At 36.7% G+C, this 23,130-nt stretch overlaps 1 protein-coding gene across 1 annotated transcript in view; it reads left to right on the top strand.

Moving 5' to 3' along the window:
- TMEFF2 (transmembrane protein with EGF like and two follistatin like domains 2) overlaps window positions 1-23,130 on the top strand; it is a 289,338-nt gene that overhangs the window by 224,711 nt on the left and 41,497 nt on the right. The window contains exons 6-7 of the mRNA XM_068968943.1: window positions 8,120-8,268; window positions 9,170-9,229. Of these exons, the coding sequence (XP_068825044.1) occupies window positions 8,120-8,268; window positions 9,170-9,229 (209 nt within the window). The remainder of the gene's footprint in view (window positions 1-8,119; window positions 8,269-9,169; window positions 9,230-23,130) is intronic.

The raw sequence follows: 23,130 nt of genomic DNA, 5'->3' as shown, positions 1-23,130 counted from the left end.
GCTATGATGCACTGTCCTAAGTACCAAGTAAAATTCAAAGGTAAAGAGACACATTTCCCTTGAGAAGGCTGCAGAAAGGTAAAGACATGAACCAAAGAATAGGCACATTAACAATGTAGTCAATGCCACCAGGCAGCCCCCTCTCCACATACATACATACACAAATTCATTCACTCGCATAAACACACAAACCTCCCTTGTGCCATGAATATGAGCTTCTAGAACTTCCAGACTCTAAGTTTTGAAGCAGAGACTTGGATTTAGTACTAGATTTTGTCATTTCAGTAGAGTCATTTCATGTGTGCCTGTCTCTGTGTGTTTTTCTGTGGAGCCACCTTTGTATAGGGTTTCCTTAAAGATAAAATATTCTGAACAACTGATGCCTTAAATTATCAGATTCATTGAATACATCTCAGTTACTCATTCAATACCAGATGTTGTTCAGAATTTTTTAAAACTAATAGTCTCTGACATATTCACTAATTCACATATTCACTAATGATCTCTGGTAACATTACTTGTTTGAGAAGACAGAGACTGAGTCAACATGATTTAAATTCATAAAATCATGATAAATATTCCAAAAGTAGACATAACTTTGTTTTTTCAAGCCTTATTAATCCAAAGTATTCCTTTAATTAGTTAACAGCAGGAATTTGGATCTTTTTTGTTTTTCATTGTACTAAACAGTATGTAGAACACTGCAGGTTTTGGCATCAGACTGCCTATATCTGAAATTAGGTTCTTCTCCTTACAAGCTCTGTGACTTCTCCAAGCCTACATTTTGTTATCTGTAAGACGAAAATACTGTGTGCTGTGCTTAGTCACTCAGTCGTGTCCGCCTCTTTACAACCCCATGGACTGTAGCTCACCAGGCTCCTCTGTCCATGGGGATTCTCCAGGCAAGAATACTGGAGTGGGTTGCCATGCCCTCCTCTAGGGGATCTTCCCGACCCAGAGATCAAACCCAGGATTCCATATTGCAGGTGGATTCTTTACCATCTGAGCCACCAGGGAAGCCCAAGACGGAGATAGTAATGGTAACTACCTCATAGAGATAGAAAGATAAAAGGAGTGATAACATATAAAGCATATAACACTGGGGCAGGCACTGTCATTGAATAAGCTATTATTATTATTATTACCATTATTCTTGAATTCAATTGAATATTCATTGATTTTAGTGAGGACATTTAATATTTGGCAAGAAAAATATTTATTAGCTACCATATGTCTACTTACTGCCACCCTTCCTGACCTTCAATGTGGGATAGCTCCTCTAGGCCCTACTGCACCTAGATCAGGAAGGGCAGGGGTAAGGAGATACCCCTTGTCCAAGGTAAGGAGCAGCAGCTACGCTTTGCTGGAGCAGCTGTGAAGAGACACCCCATACCCAACGTAAGAGAAACCCAAGTAAGATGGTAGGTGTTGCAAGAGGGCATCACAGGGCAGACACACTGATACCATACTCACAGAAAACTAGTCAATCTAATCACACTAGGACCACAGCCTTGTCTAACTCAATGAAGCCAAACCATGCCCTGTGGAGCCACCCAAGATTGGTGGGTCATGGTGGAGAGGTCTGACAGAATGGGGTCCACTGGAGAAGGGAATGGCAAGCCACTTCAGTATTCTTGCCTTGAGAACCCCATGAACAGTATGAAAAGGCAAAATGATAGGATACTGAAAGAGGAACTCCCCAGGTCAGTACGTGCCCAATATGCTACTAGACATCAGTGGAGAAATAACTCCAGAAAGAATGAAGGGATAGAGCCAAAGCAAAAACAATACCCAGTTGTGGATGTGACTGGTGATAGAAGCAAGCTCTGATGCTGTAAAGAGCAATATTGCATAGGAACCTGGAATGTCAGGTCCATGAATCAAGGCAAATTGGAAGTGGTCAAACAAGAGATGGCAAGAGTGAACATCGACATTCTAGGAATCAGTGAACTAAAATGGACTGGAATGAGTGAATTTAACTCAGATAACCATTATATCTACTACTATGGGCAGGAATCCCTCAGAAGAAATGGAGTAGCCATCATGGTCAACAAAAGAATCTGAAATGCCGTACTTGGATACAGTCTCAAAAACGACAGAGTGATCTCTGTTCATTTTCAAGGCAAACCATTCAATATCACCGTTATCCAAGTCTATGCCCCAACCAGTAATGCTGAAGAAACTGAAGTTGAACGGTTCTATGAAGACCTACAAGACCTTTTAGAATTAACACCCAAAAAAGATGTCCTCTTTATTATAGGGGACTGGAATACAAAAGGAGGAAGTCAAGAAACACCTGGAGTAACAGACAAATTTGGGCTTGGAATGCGGAATGAAGCAGGGCAGAAACGAATAGAGTTTTGCCAAGAAAATACACTGGTCATAGCAAACACCCTCTTCCAACAACACAAAAGAAGACTCTACACAGGGACATCACCAGATGGTCAACACTGAAATCAGATTGATTCTATTCTTTGCAGCCAAAGATGGAGAAGCTTTATACAGCCAACAAAAACAAGACCAGGAGCTGACTGTGGCTCAGATCATGAACTCCTTATTACCAAATTCAGACTTAATTTGAAGAAAGTAGGGAAAACCACTAGACCATTCAGATATGACCTAAATCAAATCCTTTATGATTATACAGTGGAAGTGAGAAATAGATTTAAGGGCCTAGATCTGATAGATAGAGTGCCTGATGAACTATGGAATGAGGTTTGTGACATTGTACAGGAGACAGGGATCAAGACCATCCCCATGGAAAAGAAATGCAAAAAAGCAAAATGGCTGTCTGGGGAGGCCTTACAAATAGCTGTGAAAAGAAGAGAAGTGAAAAGCAAAGGAGAAAAAGAAAGATATAAGCATCTGAATGCAGAGTTCCAAAGAATAGCAAGAAGAGATAAGAAAGCCTTCCTCAGTGATCAATGCAAAGAAATAGAGGAAAACAACAGAATGGGAAAGACTAGAGATCTCTTCAAGAAAATTAGAGATACCAAGGGAACATTTCATGCAAAGATGGGCTTGATAAAGTACAGAAATGGTATGGACCTAACAGAAGCAGAAGATATTAAGAAGAGGTGGCAAGAATACACAGAAGAACCGTACAGAAAAGATCTTCATAACCCAGATAATCACGATGGTGTGATCACTCACCTAGAGCCAGACATCCTGGAATGTGAAGTCAAGTGGGCCTTAGAAAGCATCACTACGAACAAAGCTAGTGGAGGTGATGGCATTCCAGTTGAGCTATTTCAAACCCTGAAAGATGATGCTGTGAAAGTGCTACACTCAATATGCCAGCAAATTTGGAAAACTCAGCAGTGGCCACAGGACTGGAAAAGGTCAGTTTTCATTCCAATCCCAAAGAAAGTCAATGCCAAAGAATGCTCAAACTACCACACAGTTGCACTCATCTCACATGCTAGTAAAGTAATGCTCAAAATTCTCCAAACCAGGCTTCAGCAATACATGAACCGTGAACTTCTTGATGTTCAAGCTGGTTTTAGAAAAGACAGAGGAACCAGAGATCAAATTGCCAACATCTGCTTTATCATGGAAAAAGCAAGAGAGTTCCAGGAAAACATCTATTTCTGCTATATTGACTATGCCAAAGCCTTTGACTGTGTGGATCACAATAAACTGTGGAAAATTCTTCAAGAGATGGGAATACCAGACCACCTGACCTGCCTCTTGAGAAATCTGTATGCAGGTCAGGAAGCAACAGTTAGAACTGGACATGGAACAACAGACTGGTTCCAAATAGGGAAAGGAGTACGTCAAGGCTGTCTATTGTCACCCTGCTTATTTAACTTATATGCAGAGTACATCATGAGAAATGCTGGACTGGAAGAAACACAGGCTGGAATCAAGACTGCTGGGAGAAATATCAATAAGCTCAGATATGTAGATGACACCACCCTTATGGCAGAAAGTGAAGAGGAACTAAAAAGCCTCTTGATGAAAGTGAAAGTGGAGAGTTGAAAAGTCGGCTTAAAGCTCAACATTCAGAAAATGAAGATCATGGCATCTGGTCCCATCACTTCATGGGAAATAGATGGGGAAACAGTAGAAACAGTGTCAGACTTTATTTTTTTGGGCTCCAAAATCACTGCAGATGGTGGTTGCAGCCATGTAAAACGATGCTTACTCCTTGGAAGGAAAGTTATAACCAACCTAGATACCATATTCAAAAGCAGAGACATTACTTTGCCGACTAAGGTTCGTCTAGTCAAGGCTATGGTTTTTTCCAGTAGTCATGTATGGATGTGAGAGTTGGACTGTGAAGAAGGCTGAGAGCCGAAGAATGGATGCTTTTGAACTGTGGTATTGGAGAAGACTCTTGAGAGTCCCTTGGACTTCACGGAGATCCAACCAGTCCATTCTGAAGATCAGCCCTGGGATTTCTTTGGAAGGAATGATGCTAAAGCTAAAACTCCAGTACTTTGGCCACCTCATGCAAAGAGTTGACTCATTGAAAAAGACTTTGATGCTGGGAGGGATTGGGGGCAGGAGGAGAAGGGGACGACAGAGGATGAGATGGCTGGATGGCATCACTGACTCGATGGACGTGAATCTGAGTGAACTCCGGGGGTTGGTGATGGACAGGGAGGCCTGGCGTGCTGCGTTTCATAGGGTCACAAAGAGTCGGACACGACTGAGCGACTGAACTGAACTGAACTGAACTGAACTGATATGTCTACTTTTATGGCAGTAGAGTGATGATAATTTGGATTAATTTTATCCTCTCTTTAAAAATATAAAATCCTTTTGCTCTGTTCATTCATTTCACTTATGTATGTATTGAAACCACAGTTACTAAAAGTTTAGTGTTTGAAAGGTATTGGGCCGGGCAGGAACACAAAACTTAGCCACTACTGATAAAAGTCAAAATGGACTTAGAGTTTGAGATTCTGATCCTGAAATCCTGCATGGTTTTCTAACTAGTTAAGCCTAATATACTTAGGTACAAAAAATATAGTAAATAATGATTATATAATCAGAATTCATTGGTCTTTTATAATGTAGAAATATTAGGTCTTTTTAAGCCAATCCCAACGTTTCCTTTTCCCTGATCTACATAGTTTTTAAGCCATTTCAGCAATCAATGAAGCTTCTTCCACTTATTCAAAGAAAAAAAAGTATTCTCCATAGATTTCAAATTTCCAATTGATGCTGAAATTCATGAGTAAATTTATTATACTCATGCATTTATTTAACATAGGCAAGGCTCAAAGAGGATGGAGGAAGGAGTGGAGGTATTATATAATGACACTGTACAGTAGAAAAAAGATGAGTGTAACCCATGTGGCTCAGAGGTTAAAGCGTCTGCCTGCAATGCAGGAGACCTGGGTTCGATCCCTAGGTCAGGAAGATCCCTTGGAGAAGGAAATGGCAACCCACTGCAGTTTTCTTGCCTGGAGTATCCCATGGACAGAGGAGCCTGGTGGGCTACAGTCCATGGGGTCGCAAGGAGTCAGACACAACTGAGTGTAACTTTCAACTTTCAATGCTTGCCTGAAGCTTATGGCAAAACTCGTATCTTACTTTCACCTAAAAGAATCTAGGTCCTCCCTTTGAGATGAGAATAGAAATTCCAAATGTCTGAACTTTTTTTCTTAGCCATTTTCTGAAAGGCTTTATTTGAGGCAGCAAGAGTGATGAATTTCCAAAGGGGAAACAAACCTTGAAAGGATATCCCTAAACGAGCAATACTGGAAAAGGAAAGGGAAGAAGGTATCAGCAGCAAAAATCTATGGGACTAAGATCAGATCAGTCAAAGGGAAAAAATAGCCCACTGGAAAAGGGTGATATTGTTAGACTTTCCGAATAACTGTTTAATTTATTGGTACTATGGTTTAGTTGAGTTCTTCACTGAAATGTTCAATCTGGCCAGTTCAATTCAACCAAATTTTATCTTTCCATCTCCATTCTCATTTGCTATTTTGTTATGATATCAAATGGATTTCTGAATTGCCAGTCTTTTTTTTTTTGGCAAGATTATATGTGATGTACATCCCTGCATTTCTTTGTATTCAACTTGGAGAAACCTGAAAATCCCTTGATATATTACCTAATTTGCTCTAGATGTTCATAGGTTCTCACATACCTTCCTCTCTGTTCTGCTGCTGCTAGCAGATAATTATTTCAGTGTCTTTCAAGGGGATGGTCTCTAGAGTCCAATACAACAATAGTCAAAACCTCAACTCTCCTCAACATAAATGAAGCTATCTTTTTAAAAATACAAAAATCTGTCCCCTTTCCTCTTTATTGAGAACAAGCCTGAGCTACAAAGTTACTTCTCCCAATTTTTTATCACAAGGACCAAAAGCTCTTTGAACATGTAACAGCTCCTGATCTCAGATTTTTCAGATGCAAAGAATCAGCCAAAGAAGCAATATTGTGATCCCAGTAGCTGTCATCATGTAGCACCATCACGGCCAAGGTAGGAACACCGCTGTCAATGACTTAAGCGTTAGAGATGGTTGCCATCTCTCTTATTTGTACCTAAGTGAACTATTAAAAATAACCAAGCATTCCTAGAGTAATTCTCTTATTCAAAAAAAATAAAATAAATGGATTAGCACATTATCTGCCAACATTTTTAACCAAGATCTAGGTAATTCTGATACAGATGATTTCAAGACTACACTCTGAGAGACACTAGTGTGTAGACAAACCCTCTCTCACTCAGTCGACAAACCAATCAAGCAGTGATTCGCAGGAAGTGAGTCTGATGCCAGGATGATTAACTAAGAATACAGAACCCTAGGCTTCCCCCGCCCCAGATTTAAGGAGGCCCAGAAACCTGCTTATAAACGACTATGTTTAGAAGTTTTTAGGAAACTAATACACAGCCTATGGTGGGCAGAAAGGATTGTATTTTAGTTTAACATATCTGTGGGGGGTCCTTGTTCCACAGTTTACTAGCTCTCTGACCTTATGTAATATCGTTGGTCTGTGAAATGGCTGTTGCAAAGATTAAAGAAAGCAATGTGTGTTCAGAACCCAGCATGTTGTCAGCTGCTTGTTTTTGTTATCCTTATATCCTATGCTCAGCTCCAAGTAAAATATACAGAAGTAAAATGTGTGATTCATCACTTCAAGAATATTATCATCTGTTTAGAAAAGTGATAGAAATATTAATAAAAATTTTAAACAGGAGTTTACATTCTAAGGCAGTAACATATTTGCACACATAAACACAATATTCTGAGTGAAAAAGTAGATTGTAAAATATGGTGAGTTACAAGGACATAGGAAAAATCCTAAGAAGCTTGCTTTAAAATATCTAATTCTCTTAATTCAAGTAAACTAATTTTCATTAATCCACCAAATTTTTATTTCTATTAAGAAATCTATTAAAATCATGAGTGATAATCAACTTATTTAAAACAGAAAACAGAGAGAGTAGTATGTATTTGGGAAAGAGTTTAATGACATAGGCTACCAGGGGCCCGTGGAACCCCTAAAATATTGTGCAGAGTTGTTTACATGAGTACAGTATTTCTGAGGAGAGGTCTATACCTGTTATTTGATTCTCAGAGGGTTTGGTGATCTCCTCAAAATACTAAGGACCACTGACCATTCCTGTTTAGCACATCTTATGTGTATCTGCATATACGCTGAAGAAATTTAACTCCTCGTTGCATTCCAAATAATCTCCATGTGTACATTCTCTGAAATGTCCTCCGAGTCATTTTCCTCAAGCTTTCACCATTCAAATAGCCTGAGAAAAGAAGTAACACAGTAGATTTCATTTAAGGAAATTGTAAAGCAGAATTTCATGGCTACTTCAGCCTATTCAAATTCTGCAGGCATCAGCAGGGAAGTTTATGTACATATTTTAAAAGTTCCAGTGGCAGAGATTAACTGATGATTATTTTCTGAGTTTCCCCTTTTTTATTTTTTATCCATTGCTCAGTCTTTTGAATTATTTTAGATTAGTTCTATGTTTCTTTTCGTCTCAGGTAGAAGAGTGAAGGAACTTCCCCTGGAAGGATACAATTCAATTTTGCCAACTTGCATTTTGCCAACCTAGCAATTCTTCCTCTTTGTGTTTTATTTATAATGTGGTAACAACACCATTGATGTTGCACATTTTATTTCTCTCTCCCTTTAGGTGTGTGTGCAACATTGACTGTTCTCAGACCAACTTCAATCCCCTGTGTGCTTCTGATGGGAAATCTTATGATAATGCATGTCAAATCAAAGAAGCATCATGTCAGAAACAGGAGAAAATTGAAGTCATGTCATTGGGTCGATGTCAAGGTAATACTCACACCAAAATTCATTTTGCAGAATATCTTTAGTCTTTGCATGGGCTTCTCTTGTAGCTCAGCTGGTAAAGCATCTGCCTGCAATGCGGGAGACCTGGGTTTGATCCCTGGGTTGGGAAGATCCCCTGGAGAAGGGAGAGGCTACGCATTCCAGTATACTGGCCTAGAGAGTTCCCTGGACTGTATAGTCCATGGGGTCACAAAGAGTCAGACATACTGAGCGACTTTCACTTCACTCAGTCTTTACATAGAAATGAAAGGAGGAGATAATCCCTTATTAGGCAGGGACTTCTTTTTGAAAGACAAGTTTGGTTTACAATGGACAGTAAATTTTACTGCAGCAATTGTGGTGATTATAGGGCCTATTGGCAATGATCCATATTTTTTTTCTGTATGATGGCACTGCGTCTTCACAATGCCATCAACACAGAGTCCAATATTCCAAAAATTGTAGATACACTCCTTGAACAGGGTAAAGAGAAAGTTAAAATAATTTTTAGCAAAGACTATAAAGATATATTGTATAACATTGAAATCAGAGCAGATCACACCATTTTTATATATTGAGTCAATAGAAATATGTCAAGTACATTTTCACAGTTGGGATGTCCCAGAATGTTCTATTTTGTTTCTTGTTCAGAAACAAATATTTTCTTGGGTTTTGATTTGTTATTCTTTTACCCAACTTATCTCAGTTATAGTTTGAAACTTCTTGCCCTAAGCATTAGAAAGCCTATATCTTTCTATTTGTCTTAAATTGATATTGTAAATTTGATTTTTGTAAAGATTGCTTAGAAATATATTTGAAAACTCCTTAATTGTAATGAAAATACTGTTAGAAAGATATCTAGGTAACAAGTTAATCAATCTTTATTGTTAATTTTTTAACACAGATAACACAACTACAACTACTAAATCTGAAGATGGGCATTATGCAAGAACAGATTATGCAGGTACATAATATTTTCCACCGTAAAATATGAGCACTGCTATTAAAGAATTCTGAGGAGTCATTGTTTACCATTGATCCTAAGTTGATCTTGTAAGACTCCTGACATGGGCTAGTCATCTCTTGCTTAGTTCAAATTTTCAATAGATGAGATTGAATTTTTGTGGAAGCAAATAAGATACTTTTTTTGCAGTTAAAGCAACTGTCAAAAATGTCAGTAAGATATAATTAACTTGTTTTGACAGTGCAAATGGTACAAATGACAAAACATTTATCAAATTAATGGACATCAATGGAAATTAATGCAATTTTTGGTGGTATATTGTAATTAATGCAAATGTTCTAGTTTGAATTTTTATAAAAGTCAACAAGAAAGAAGTCTTCTAGTCTCTAAAAAAGCTGGAAAGAAAGGACATCTATAAATAGCAATACAGGCCATCTTTACTTTGATGCAAAGTTTAAAAGGTATGGTTAACTTATTTTAAAAATAATAAAATAAGTTACTTAGAAACTAAAATGCAAAATTATACATTTATAATTTTATAGAGTAAAACTATACTCTGACACATGCAAAATTATAAAGCATTTTATGCAGAAATGTAAATCTTATTTAGCAATTATAGAATATTATTCTGAGGAATATTTTTGCCTAATATAGTTTGCTTGAGTGAGAAATAATTTATGGGTATTCAAATATGATTTTTAACAGATTCTTAAATTTCACAGAAATTTAGGATAAAAATATAATAAAATTATTGAGGTTGATAATGATATGTAGTTTTTTTAAAACAGTTTTTTATTTAGTTATTAAATATCTATAATTAGATTTATGGCTAATAGCCAATGGAAAAAATGCTTAAGAAATATGGACTCTTTTTGAAACTGTATTTCCTTTAGCACTATTTCTGCCAGTATATTTATACACATAATAAATCTTGATGAAGTTTTTAAACTTAGATGTTTTACTTATAGATACTTCAAGCATCTCAGAATTTGGAAATAATAATTCTTTTTAAAAATTTCCTATTTTTACCTTAATTTTCAACACATAAATAAATTTTTTTGTGCACTAGTTGTCTAGAATTATCATGAACAATGATCCATGGAAAAAGACATTAGTTCGACATAGAAAATGTATAGCTGTTTCCAAAATGTCCAGGAGACCGACTGATACACGTTCCTTGAAAAGAAGAGTCTATGGTCAGTAGTTTGAGAAGATCCCAGATAAACAAATGTTTGTTTTTTTTTTTTTTAACCTAGAACTCCTCATAGCTTTTACATGTGGTATAAATTTTTTAAGAAATATGCATCTTTCATTTATTTAATGATTTTTATGTCTTGTGCAGAATTTCTCATATACACAAATATAGGCCATATACTAAAATGAACCCAAAGGTACTCATCACTCAAAGTTGAGTAACATCAATCCATGGCTGACCTAACCCCATCCCCACACCCATCTTTTTCCACTTTCAAAATATGTGGAAATCATTCCAGAAATTATATCATTTTATTCATAAATACTTTAGCTTACATCTCTAAAAGATCAACCCTTTTTAAATAAAATTATGTCATTGTTATACACAACACAATTATGAATAATTCCTAATAACACATAGCTTTTATCAGACTTATTGATGAATAACACATTTTTTTGTGGCATAGTTTTCATTACTAGTGTCACTAAGAATGTACTTTGGAATATGCTGATCTACAGGAAAATACTGAAAGTAATGAAAAATAATAATGGAAAATTGAACTCTGAAGCTAATAGCATGTTTTACATTTTAAATGATGTCAAATTTAAATTCTCTATTTTATTATAAATAATAACTATATATTGGCATTTTAAATCACCACCTGACATATTTAATTTTACTGTAGCCAAAAATATTTGGAGATTTTATAAGAATCTCATTTTTATAAAAGGAGTAAGTTACTAAATGCATTTAAGATATTTTTATACCTGTTTTGCAAATTCATTTAGAAAAAATCATCAAAAATGGAGATCCTTAAAAAACTGGAAATAGAACTGCCTTATGACCAGCAATCTCACTGCTGGGCATACACACCAAGGAAACCAGAATTGAAAGAGACACGTATAACCCAATGTTCATCGCAGCACTGTTTATAGTAGCCAGGACATGGAAGCAACCTAGATGTCCATCAGCAGATGAATGGATAAGAAAGCGGTGGTACATATACACAATGGAGTATTATTCAGCCATTAAAAAGAGTACATTTGAATCAGTTCTAATGAGGTGGATGAAACTGGAGCCTATTATAAAGAGTGAAGTAAGCCAGAAGGAAAAACACCAATACAATATACTAACGCATATATATGGAGTTTAGAAAGATGGTAACGATAACCCTGTATGTGAGACAGCAAAAGAGACACAGATGTATAGAACAGACTTTTGGACTCTGTGGGAGAGGGAGAGGGTGGGATGATTTGGGAGAATGGCATTGAAACATGTATAATATCATATATGAAACGAATCGCCAGTCCAGGTTCAATGCAGGATACAGGATGCTTGGGGCTGATGCACTGGGATGACTCAGAGGGATGGTATGGGAAGGGATGTGGGAGGGGAGTTCAGGATGGGGAACACGTGTACACCCATGGTGGATTCATGTTGATGTATGGCAAAAGCAATACAATATTGTAAAGTAATTAGCCTCCAATTAAAATAAATAAATTTAAATTAAAAAAAAATTATTACATTTTGTGAATATCTTCTCCATTGAACTCATAGGAAAATCAAACCTCTTCCTGAGAATTTTGTCCCTGAAACAAAGAACAGTTCAAGTTGATTAGCATCAATGTGCAAATATTTTTGCATGTATAAATTTGCATCAATAAATGGAAGGGAGTATGCAATTCTCTCAATATTTTGCATATTAATGGTTTGTCCATTTTCAAACAGTTTGGGAAGTTGAATTTTTATTCCAAAAAATATTTTATATTTGAGCTTGGTTTCAAACAGATCATCTCTGGTCTTCAGTGTCAGTGCTTTTAGTTGACATTGTTTCTTTCCTATCTGTGTCTTTATTGAACATAAGAATGTGTTTTTAAGTACATGCAAATGAAAACTATCTAGACACTAAATGTTGTCTAAGATGTTCTAATTTGACATCAGGTTTATCTAGTAAATCCCAAAGAAAAACTTTTGAGATAAAAAGTAAAGTTTAAAAATAACATTTGTTGAAATCCAGATTTAAGACAGGAACAAAGATAATGTCAATGGAAGCTTGCAATTTCTAATTAAACATTGATTGCACACTTTAAAATCCCCCTGGATTTAATTTAGATGTTTATCTTCATCAATGATCTTATTAAAATGTAATATATACACTTTTTAGACATTATTTAAATAATAGTTATGCTGTGTGTGCTTAGTCGCTCAATCATGTGTCTGACTCTTTGAGACCCCATGGACTGTGGCCTTCCAGACTCCTTTGTCCAAAAAGTAGTCATGTCCCTCAGCCTTTCTAGGACTTCCTTTGTGGCTCAGCTGGTAAAGAATCTGCCTGCAATGTGGGAGACCTGGGTTAGGTCCCTGGGTTGGGAAGATCCCCTGGAGAAAGGAAAGGCTACCCACTCCAGTATTCTGGCCTGGAGAATTCCATGGACTGTTGGTCTGTATAGCCCATGGGGTTGCAAAGAGTCAGACACAACTGAGCGACTTTCACTTTCACTTTTCAGCATTTCCACGCTTCCCATAGTATTTGTATTTTCCTGAATTTGGGGACTCAACCTTTAGAAAAAGTAAAAGGGCACCAAATGGAGACTCAGTATGTTATTGTCCTCTTAATTTGTTTCACAAGCTCAAAACTCCCCAAGGAGGGAAAACAGGAACTGGGTGATTCCTTTTCCTAGAAGTTTGCGAGTGTTCACAGCTAATTTAATGTCAGTCACTTCTCCTGTTAGACAAACATTCATGTGCTCTCGTACCACAGAGAGGTACAGATCTTTAATGCATTCTCCTTTGTTTCCTTACCTGTCTTTAATATTATAGTTTAAAACTTTTAGCTCCCCCCGCCAACATTCTTCCCTTTGAGCCTACCTTGCAGCTGTTAATATAAGAACACATATATCTGATTACAAAAGTGGAAATACACTTTAAAGAAAGCCTAAATCTAAAGATAAATATGCTATATCTCATTTTTATATAACCTTAAGAAGAGAAACTACAGTAAGGACTAGTAGGGGCTTATTTATGAAAAAATTAATGCAAACCACAAGAACCATGCTGCCAGCAAGACTAGAGCCTGACTGAGCTTATGCAGAGCTGTGACTTCCCAGACACTTCCAGGCACAAAACTGAAATGGACACTAAGAAACCAAAAAATTTGCCAGGTCATCCCTGCCAGCAGTACTTCCTGATTGTGTCTGACTTGGGTCTCTATTCTGCCTTCTCTTCTTTAATGAGACTCAAGGCATTAGTCAGTCCTGAATCAAGAGCTTTGGGTCTCTTTGTTTCAAGGCAGACAGGATCCCTGTCTGATGAGCTAAACAAGCCACTTAATGCTATTCTCCCTTCATCAGTCTAGGGTGGGCTTAAATTTAGGTCTTCCTGTTCACTAGCAAAAAGGTTCAGAGAATACAGTTTTATAAAACCACAAAGCTGGGGCTTTCAGGGATTTCCACTGTTTCAAAATGCTAATATTAAACTTTCCTTATGTAAGTTTTTAAATAGCAAATGTTTTACATCTCTTGAAATCTGCAACATTGTCTTTATAGATGTGTGTGTGTGTGTGTGTGTGTTGCCCTCATGTCTTATAATGAAAAAAGAAATGAAGTGCAACTGTTTTGTTTTTCTTCATATGATATGTGTATTTTCTCATTGGTTTGCTTTTCTGTCTGAAAGTCTGGTCATGCTTTATAAAAATGACTATATTTTTTTTCTGGTAAAAATATGCTTAATTTTATAAGTTATTAGATGTAAAAAAAAAAAACGAGCAAAATAATCATGAAGTTAAACTAGTCTTTCTTTTATCATCTGGAAAATAAAATATATTTTTTAATGCCATTCTGTACTGATTTCCAAAAGTATTTGCAGCAACTTACAATTAAAATATAGTCAATGAAATTTTTTAAAGAGAAATTGAAAACATAAAAGCAGAACTGTTGAGTAAAATAAATATATCAGCAACATAGACTATTACAGTTACTGCATTTAGCCCTAAGCATTCTTGCAATCAATATGAAAAGAGAAATTATGATTGAATCAATTCATTCAACAAATATTTGGTCTATTATATGCATTTTGCTGTCCTGGGCTTTACAAAGGTGAACATGTCAATAGAAATCTCTGCTAAAATGAAGCTTAGGTCTTTCACTGTCTGATGAAAATAATCAGTTCAGAGGCCAAAGTTTCTTTGGAACTAAATTCTAAGGAAATATTTAGTGTAGATCTTATAGGGCATCACTGGAAAATATAGAATGGATAAGATCTTCAACAGTGATTTTTATAAAATATGCCAAGAGGCTCTTTATATTGCTGGGGGTTTTTTAATCAATTTTTTATAACATTCTAGAGCATAGCATTAAAATACATATAACTCAACAATAGGGTTCCTATGGCAGACTAAAGTAATTAGTTACATTCATGTATATTTTCAAATCGAAAAATAAATAACCCAGAGTCCTGAGGAAAATAGCTCCAAGAGAAAGCATATTCAGTCTTTCTTTCTCATGTAGCTACAGGTTCAGCAGGATAACAGAACAGTCAGAAAGCTTGAGTAAAGATAAAGGATATGTTAGATTACAGTCTGTACATGGGGAAGAAAAATCCCCCTGTTTTTATTAGTTGTTAATGAGGAAAATAAGTCCCGAGTCATTCCCACTCTAGGGAGGGAGCCAGGCTCTTCTTAGCTTTGAGTCTAGTTATGGAGTCCATATGTCTACTTGATCTACATTACACTGGTTGTTCACTATTTCTTATAAAATTTAGGCAGGATTAATTTTTAGGAAATGTTCTCTTTTGCTTATCTTTAAGCAATAATTTAGATATTAAGCTCCGGTCTGAAATGTGGAAGAAAATAACCAGAACTACACATTTAAACCAAATTCTATCCATCCTATTATTATTCCATCAACCCATTTTTCTACACTAAGAGGAAACTGACATCTTGAAAGTACATCTAGATAGCCTAAGTGAATTGTCATAATAACTTGTTCTCTGTAGAAGCCATTGCAATTTACAAAGGCTTTTCACATATATTGTCTCCTTCAGTCTTGACAACCAAAACGTGAGGGAGATATTGTATTCATTTGACAGGTGAGAAATGGAGGTTCAGGAAGATTAAGTAAAAAGACTATGTGATAGAGCTAAGGCTCAAAGCATCTTTGCTAATTTCAGATTCCAGCAAAATGTGAATGGTGAGGGATCAGGGGAAAAGCATCACTACCTAACATTTTTAAAGGCTTTGGGACTGACACTACACCTTAAAGGTTAACCCCTTTTGAATCCAGATTCAAAACTGTTTCACCATGATATCCTCATTGCTGTGAGATGCTCCAGAGTTACTCTTCTCTTTGAATTTATGTCTATATATTATAAGCACTATATTGTTTGGTTTTAAAATTCTCCTGTTCTATTTCCTATTTATCCACATACACAGGAGAAGCCAAAGGGAACAGGATTTGTTACCAAGTAATCCTGCATTAATAGAAAATGTGTGTGTGTGACACTTTGTAGTTTTACAAAGATCCATCCACATAATCTTATTCGCTTTAACATCAGTTCAATAAAATAGTGTTACAAATATTTAGGGGAAATAAAACCATGGCTCAGAGACATTAAATGGTTGACCTGGAGCTGGATGCAGTATTTTGATGTATTGACCAGCCATCCATGCAAAAAAGGCACTTGCTTGATTTATTTACTATTTTCCTCAATTGCCCTTCCACTATATATATATAAACATGACTGCCAAGTGATTCCATATCATATTTTTAATACAAATTAATTCAGTCACGTGGCAAAAATCTGCCTTTAAAATGGAAACTTTTTCTATTTGCTTGTGAACACAAGGAACACTTCACTGGAAAGCATGTTATGTCTAGGCCAATAATTTGATCTGTAGGAAATAAATAAATAGCAGCAAATACAGACAGCAGCTTGTAGCACAAATATTGGTATCAACAGGGAAATAAATAAAAATGTTTGCCTGGGCTATTACAGTGCCACCAGACTAGCCTAGAATATTTAAGTTTAGGAAATGAATTAAGATGTCAAGATTTTCTCAAGATTTCTGAGGGAAAGTGTCTCAATTTAAGGATTTTCCCCTCTGGGATTTAGTTTAGAGTGCTGCAAAATTCATAAAGCTTTCTATGAACTCTCACTCACGATTTTTCCTGCTGTCTTGAACTTCTGTACTTTCATTGTTTTCCCCATAAAATCATGTAGCCAGTCATCTGTAATATGATGTTATGTTCATGGTTATAGATAAACACAGAAATAGTATTTGCAATACAGATGAAGGTTTTCTACCGAAGAGTTGCCTTGGGCCCTGCTAGACACACTAGAAAACTTTGTGTTTATGCCCTAGTTCATAAAAGCATCCTGAATCATTTATGTGCACTTTTATTTTTTCCTATTTGAAATACTTTTTTTCTAAAACAAATTGTTCACCTTGAGGTGTTACTTATTAACTTTTCCCTCCCGTGAAGGTGTGGCAGCCAGTTTAGTGGTTAAAGCCATTACAAATCAGACACGGCTGAGTTGAAACACCAGCCACGTTATTATTGCTTATTTAAACTTGAATCAGTTAGTTAACCATTCCGAGCCTCAGTTTCGTTACCTGTTCAATAATAAGCCTACTTCCACAGAGCTGAAGTTGGAGTTGAGATGAAATATAAGTGTATATGTGTCAGTATTACTGTCCCAGTTCATCCCATCCTCCCCTTCCCCATCTCCGGTGTCCATATGGCCGTTCTCTATGTCTGCATCTTTATTCTTTTCTGGAATAGGTTCATCTGTACCATTTTTCTAGATTCCATACATACGTGTTAATACACGATATTTGTTTTTCTCTTTCTGACTTATTTCACTTTATATGACAGACTCTATGTCCATCCACATCACTACAAATGACCCAGTTTCATTCCTTTCATGGCAGAGCAATGTTGTATCTTGTATATATACCACATCTTCTTTACCCATTCATCTGCCTATGGACACTATCGCGTGTAAAATAATTGGCTGGTAGAAAGCCGTATAGCACAGAAAGCTCAGCTCAGTGCTCTGTGATGACCTAGAGGGGTGGAGTCGGGGGAAGTGGGAGGCTCAAGAGGGAAGGGATATATATATACATATAGATGATTCACTTTGTTGTACAGCAGAAACTATCACACCATTGTAAACCAATTACACTAAAAAAAAAAAATGGATGTTACATAAGGCATTAGCAAGCAGCAAGTAAGCTAGCTATTGCTGTTAGTTTCCTTTTGATCTGAAAACTTAAAAGAATTTATTTTATGGGAAATGTAGCACATTGTGTGGGATATGGTTTGTTCGCATATGGGTTCAGAGTTTCTATACATATACTGTCATTTATAAGATCAAAAAAGTACAAAAGTTTTATTTTTTTCCTACCCAAGTCATATAACAACTTATTGCAAGATCCTTTGGCTTATTTTTTAATTCACCTATAAAGAAGTACTTATTAAACACCTGCCATCTCTAAGTCTTTGACATATTAGTATGTCAAATTTATCACATGGTCATTTTTTCAGTTTTCCTCTGGTCAACACAATGTTATATATGGTATATTTTGATCATTTGAAAAACATGGTCACCAGATTATTACATTACATGATCCAAATAGGAATTTAATAAGAGGACATAACATTTGACAGGACTACAAGATCATGGTATCACTTTTTGTTACTAGTTGAGCTTTAAAATTAGTCATTTATACCCCAGAGTATACAGGAATGTTTTCCACTTGTGCAGAATATTTAGGGGATGTGTCAAAGTCAGAATAAATAGTTTTAACAAAAAACTGACCATTGAGGAAAAACAAGTCTTCTTGGCCTAGGAGGCAAAGAGGAAAAACTGTTTGAGTTCAAACATCTAGATATCACTGGCAAAAGTGAAATAATTCTCCACTATGGTTTACCTTTTTACCTCAAACATGACATTTCTCTTCCTAAGGAACAGTAGTTTAAGTATGGGTAGAATATGTGAAACTGAAATTAGAGCAGAATATCTTCAAATTCTCTGTATAATTTCAAGACACATAGTTCTCCATAAAACTAATATCTAGAATTCAAGCAGTTTCAAAAAGCCCAAAATATCTACAGCTCTTTGATTTACTTCTGTTAATGAGTCTGACATGCCCCAAATATATGAACCCACATTATCAAGAACATTAAAAATTCAGTTCTCACATCTTGACAATTTGAGACTGTGTACAAACATAATCAACTAAAAATATTTTTAAATATCTCAAAAACTAAAATCTCTCAGAAAAAATGCATTTCTAAACGCTGTTACTCGTTTCATGAGTTGTAGCTTATTCCCTCCAGTTGATCATTTGTAAGACGCTCAGACTTTTAGTTGTAACTCAAATGGAACCAAGAGAAATCTAACTTATGAGCTAAACTCTAGGCATAAAGTGCATGAAGATCAGTAATAAGGCTTGAGGAATGTAACCTGAAAATAGTAAGGAGGACCTAAGAAGGAAGCATGCCATCCCCATCTCTGAGTCCTGAAAGCTGAAGGGACTTGGTACTTTCAGGGAAAGCTAGTGCTTCAGTATGCAAGAAGAGAGATGAAAATTTGAGTGACACATCTGATGAGAGAGAGTATTTTGCCAATTATGGAGCACAGGTCCAGGTGAGCTTTGGGAAGTGGCTGGAGTTGGGAGACAGAGACAGGTTTAGTTAAGGGCCGAGAACCAGTAAGCACAGCACATCACATAGTGGAGATGATGAATCGGTAGAGACAGGCAACTGGGATAGTGAAAGTAAAAGTGTTAGTCTCTCAGTCGTGTCCCACTCTTTGGGACCCCATGCACTGTAGCCTACCAGGCTCCTCTGTCCATGGGATTCTCCAGGCAGGAATACTAGAGTAGGTAGCCATTTTCTTCTCCAGGGAATCTTCCGGACCCAGGGATGGAACCTGGGTCTCCTGCATTGCAGGCAGATTCTTTACCATCTGAGCCATGGAGCAGGGGGAAGACTGTTGCGATACGATAGCACAAGATTGGATATTTACTGAATTCATGACAAATCTCTTAGACTTGTGGACTCAGAGATCTACATTTTCAACACTCTAAAAGTAAGCTGTTACGTCCCTGGTAAACCAAGATTCAATGTCAGTGTATAGGTAGATAGATAGAATAGATAGAATAAGATAGAATTGTCTAGAGCCCTTGGTTCCTCAGCCAGTACATTCTCTTCTTAGAGTTGAATTCTCCAGGAAGCCCAGTTATAAGGTCATTTAGTGAATCTGAACAGACCATATTTTCTTTAGATGTTTAAGGAATCAAGCTAAGACAGCCTGATACAAAAGGCTATGCAATAGAGATATTCTTGTCCTCAAATTTATATAGATAATAAGTGTCTTTAGCCAGGATTTCCTCTTCCATGGTTAGCACTTAACAGTAACACTATTGGCCTATGTTACTCTTTGTTGAGTTTCCATTTCTGGGTGTTCTTGTCCAGTCTACCTATTTTTCTAGATATAGTAGTTTAGACATGCTCTCCTAAAAGCCAACTCATGACTTTAAGACTTTCTAGTGCTCTAGAAAAGCACAGGGCAATTTCTTCTTCCTAATTCTGAGTTCTTCTGGGATTTTCCCCAAAGAAATTACAATATTGGTATAAATATCTGTATTAACCATATTGGGTTGATAAGTCCTTCTACATTTTGAAAGTTGCAAAAGTTTTTATGCAAAGTTATCTTTCAAAGCCCTTCCTTAACAGATAATTCAAAGAGGTCTGACCATTAACTAAGAAAAATGAGTAAATCTTAGGTGTATTTTGGGTGTATCCTAAAATAATCCTTAGCATTTATGCCAATAAATTTCCTTTATGGTGACATTGTTAATGTTTCATTTCATTAATACAAACAGAACAAGTTTATTTATTATTCCAAACAGAGTGAGATGGAGGATTTTGTGGGGAACTGTGAATGAATCATCAATGTTTGGTAGTGTTTTATAATATTCCTGTAACATATGAAAGTGTTAACTTGCTCAGTCACGTCTGACTCTTTGTAACTGCATGGACTGACTGTAGCCCACTAGGCTCTTCTGTCCATGGAATTTTCCAGGCAGGAATACTGGAGTGGATTGCCGTTTCCTATAATACATATTCAAGGCCAAATTAAAAAGAAAATAAATCGACTGCTTTTAGGTGGTGCTAGTGGTAAAGAACGCCCCTGCCAATTGATACAGGAGAAAGGAGACACGGTTTCCATCCCTGGGGCAGGAAGATTCCCTGGACAAGGGCATGGCAACCCACTGCAGTATTCTTGCCTGGAGAATCCCATGGACAGAAGAGCCTGGCTGGCTACAGTCCATGAGACTGCAAAGAATCAGACATGACTGCAGTGACTTAGCACGCATGCATTGCTTTTATCTTTCACATTTTCTAAGACTCAAAGCTGTGTGTGCCAGCTATACATCAGAAAACCTCTTCCCGAGTGTATTTCATTTAATAACAGAAATAAATGTCTGTTTAACTAAAATATTTTTTGAATAAAATTTTTAAAATCGTTCAGAAAATGAAGCCTATAAACAAGCTCCATTTGTCCTCCAGAAATTAAGTATTCCAGAAAGATCATGTTATTAGTCTACAGAGTTTAAACCAACAGGCAATTAGTGTTTTGTCAGGCAGTACACATCCAAATTCACTTCTGCAGATGGACTGTTCATGTACTGTCACAATTATTCTACAAATCTTGCACCACTGGGTTTTTTCCTATTTATTTTTCCATTATTTAAGGAGCCCCAGGGAAGTTGAAGGTTTCTGGTTGTTTGAAATGATCTCTGAGCAAAACTTACTCCTATCTCCAAAGCCAGCCACTCACCCTTGCCCATAGTTGGCACATATGCCTTTGTTTCTGATTTTTTAATGAAATGTAGTGATGGAAGCATGAGGAGGAACCAACAGGCAGGCCAGGGAAACTTATCTGTAAAGTCATTTAAAGAAAGTGTCCACACTGCCTTCTATATGCAAAATAATTAATAGTAGGCAGAGCACCCATCAACAGTGATAGATAACCATTACCTCTCACTTATCTAAGCATATTGTTGAGAGTCTATTCTAACATTCAAGCTGACTGCTTTCTGCAAATTAATACGCTTCTTAGCTGTTCACATTAGCCATGAATTGGTATATGCTTAGGAAATACAGCTGATTGTAATGTTATCCTAAGAAAACCACTGTCATCTTCATTATAATCATGATTATTATCATCATCATATCAGGAAAATAATATACTGGAATAGAATAACTTACCTCTTTCCAAAATCAAGTAGAAATTTTATGTGTATTGTCTACTGTTTTAAATTCTCTGCAAGGCTATTCTCCAATCATATAGGTAGCCATATTTATTTCTTAATTTCATTTTAATTTCAGAGAAAATAACTTACAAAGAGCATTTGGTAGGAGAAAGAGCCTGGAATAGGAATGCAAAAATTTCAACTTAGTGTCAACTTTATTCTAACCTACCTCGTCGAAACTTAGATGGGTATTTAGCCTCTAAGAATCTTAACTTTTCTCATCAGTAAAATTTGAAAGTAAAATTTTATTATAATGAAGTCTTTCTGGATTTAGGATTCTATAATCAAATATACAGCTTTAGTTCAAAAAGCATGATCTTGAGGGAAAGGCATTGACCATTACCTTGTGCCAGTGATTCTCAACTGGGGCAACAGTTAACAATTTCCAGAGGCATCTTTAATTGTCTGGGGATGAGGAGGTACACGTACATCTAGAAGGTGGAGGCCAGCGTTGCTGCCAAACTAAATGTCTTACAATATAGAGGACAGGTCCCCACAACAAGGAATTATCTAGCCAAAAGTACCAATAGTGTCAAGGTTTGGAAACCCTGCTTAATGGCATTAAAAAAAGCCTTTGACTTTGTGGATCATGATAATCTGTGGAAAATTCTGAAAGATATAGGAATACCAGACCACCTGGCCTGCCTCTTGAGAAACCTATGTGCAGGTCGAGAAGCAACAGTTAGAACTGGAAATGAACAACAGACTGGTTCCAAATAGGAAAAGGAGTACGTCAAGGCTGTATATTGTCACCCTGCTTATTTAACTTATATGCGGAGTACATCATGAGAAACGCAGGGCTGAAAGAACCACAAGCTGGAATCAAGATTTCTGGGAGAAATATCAATAACCTCAGATATGCAGATGACACCACCCTTATGGCAGAAAGTGAAGAGGAACTAAAGAGCCTCTTGATGAAAGTGAAAGAGGAGAGTGGAAAAGTTGGCTTAAAGCTCAACATTCAGAAAACGAAGATCATGGCATCTGGTCCCATCACTTCATGGGAAATAGATGAGGAAATAGTGGAAACAGTGTCAGACTTCATTTTTTTGGGCTCCAAAATCACTGCAGATGGTGACTGCAGCCATGAAATTAAAAGACGCTTACTCCTTGGAAGAAAAGTTATGACCAACCTAGAGAGCATATTCAAAAGCAGAGACATTACTTTGCCGACTAAGGTCCGTCTAGTCAAGGCTATGGTTTTTCCAGTAGTCATGTGTGGGTGTGAGAGTTGGACTGTGAAGAAGGCTGAGCGCTGAAGAATTGATGCTTTTGAACTGTGGTGTTGGAGAAGACTCTTGAGAGTCCCTTGGACTGCAAGGAGATCCAACCAGTCCATCCTAAAGGAGATCAGCCCTGGGTGTTCATTGGAAGGACTGATGC

This window comes from Capricornis sumatraensis, chromosome 3 (genome assembly GCF_032405125.1).
Source record: "Capricornis sumatraensis isolate serow.1 chromosome 3, serow.2, whole genome shotgun sequence".
In the NCBI taxonomy this organism is placed as follows: Eukaryota; Metazoa; Chordata; class Mammalia; order Artiodactyla; family Bovidae; genus Capricornis; species Capricornis sumatraensis.
The sequence above is the reverse complement of the archived record's forward strand: the minus strand, read 5'-3'. Positions and strand labels throughout refer to the sequence as shown.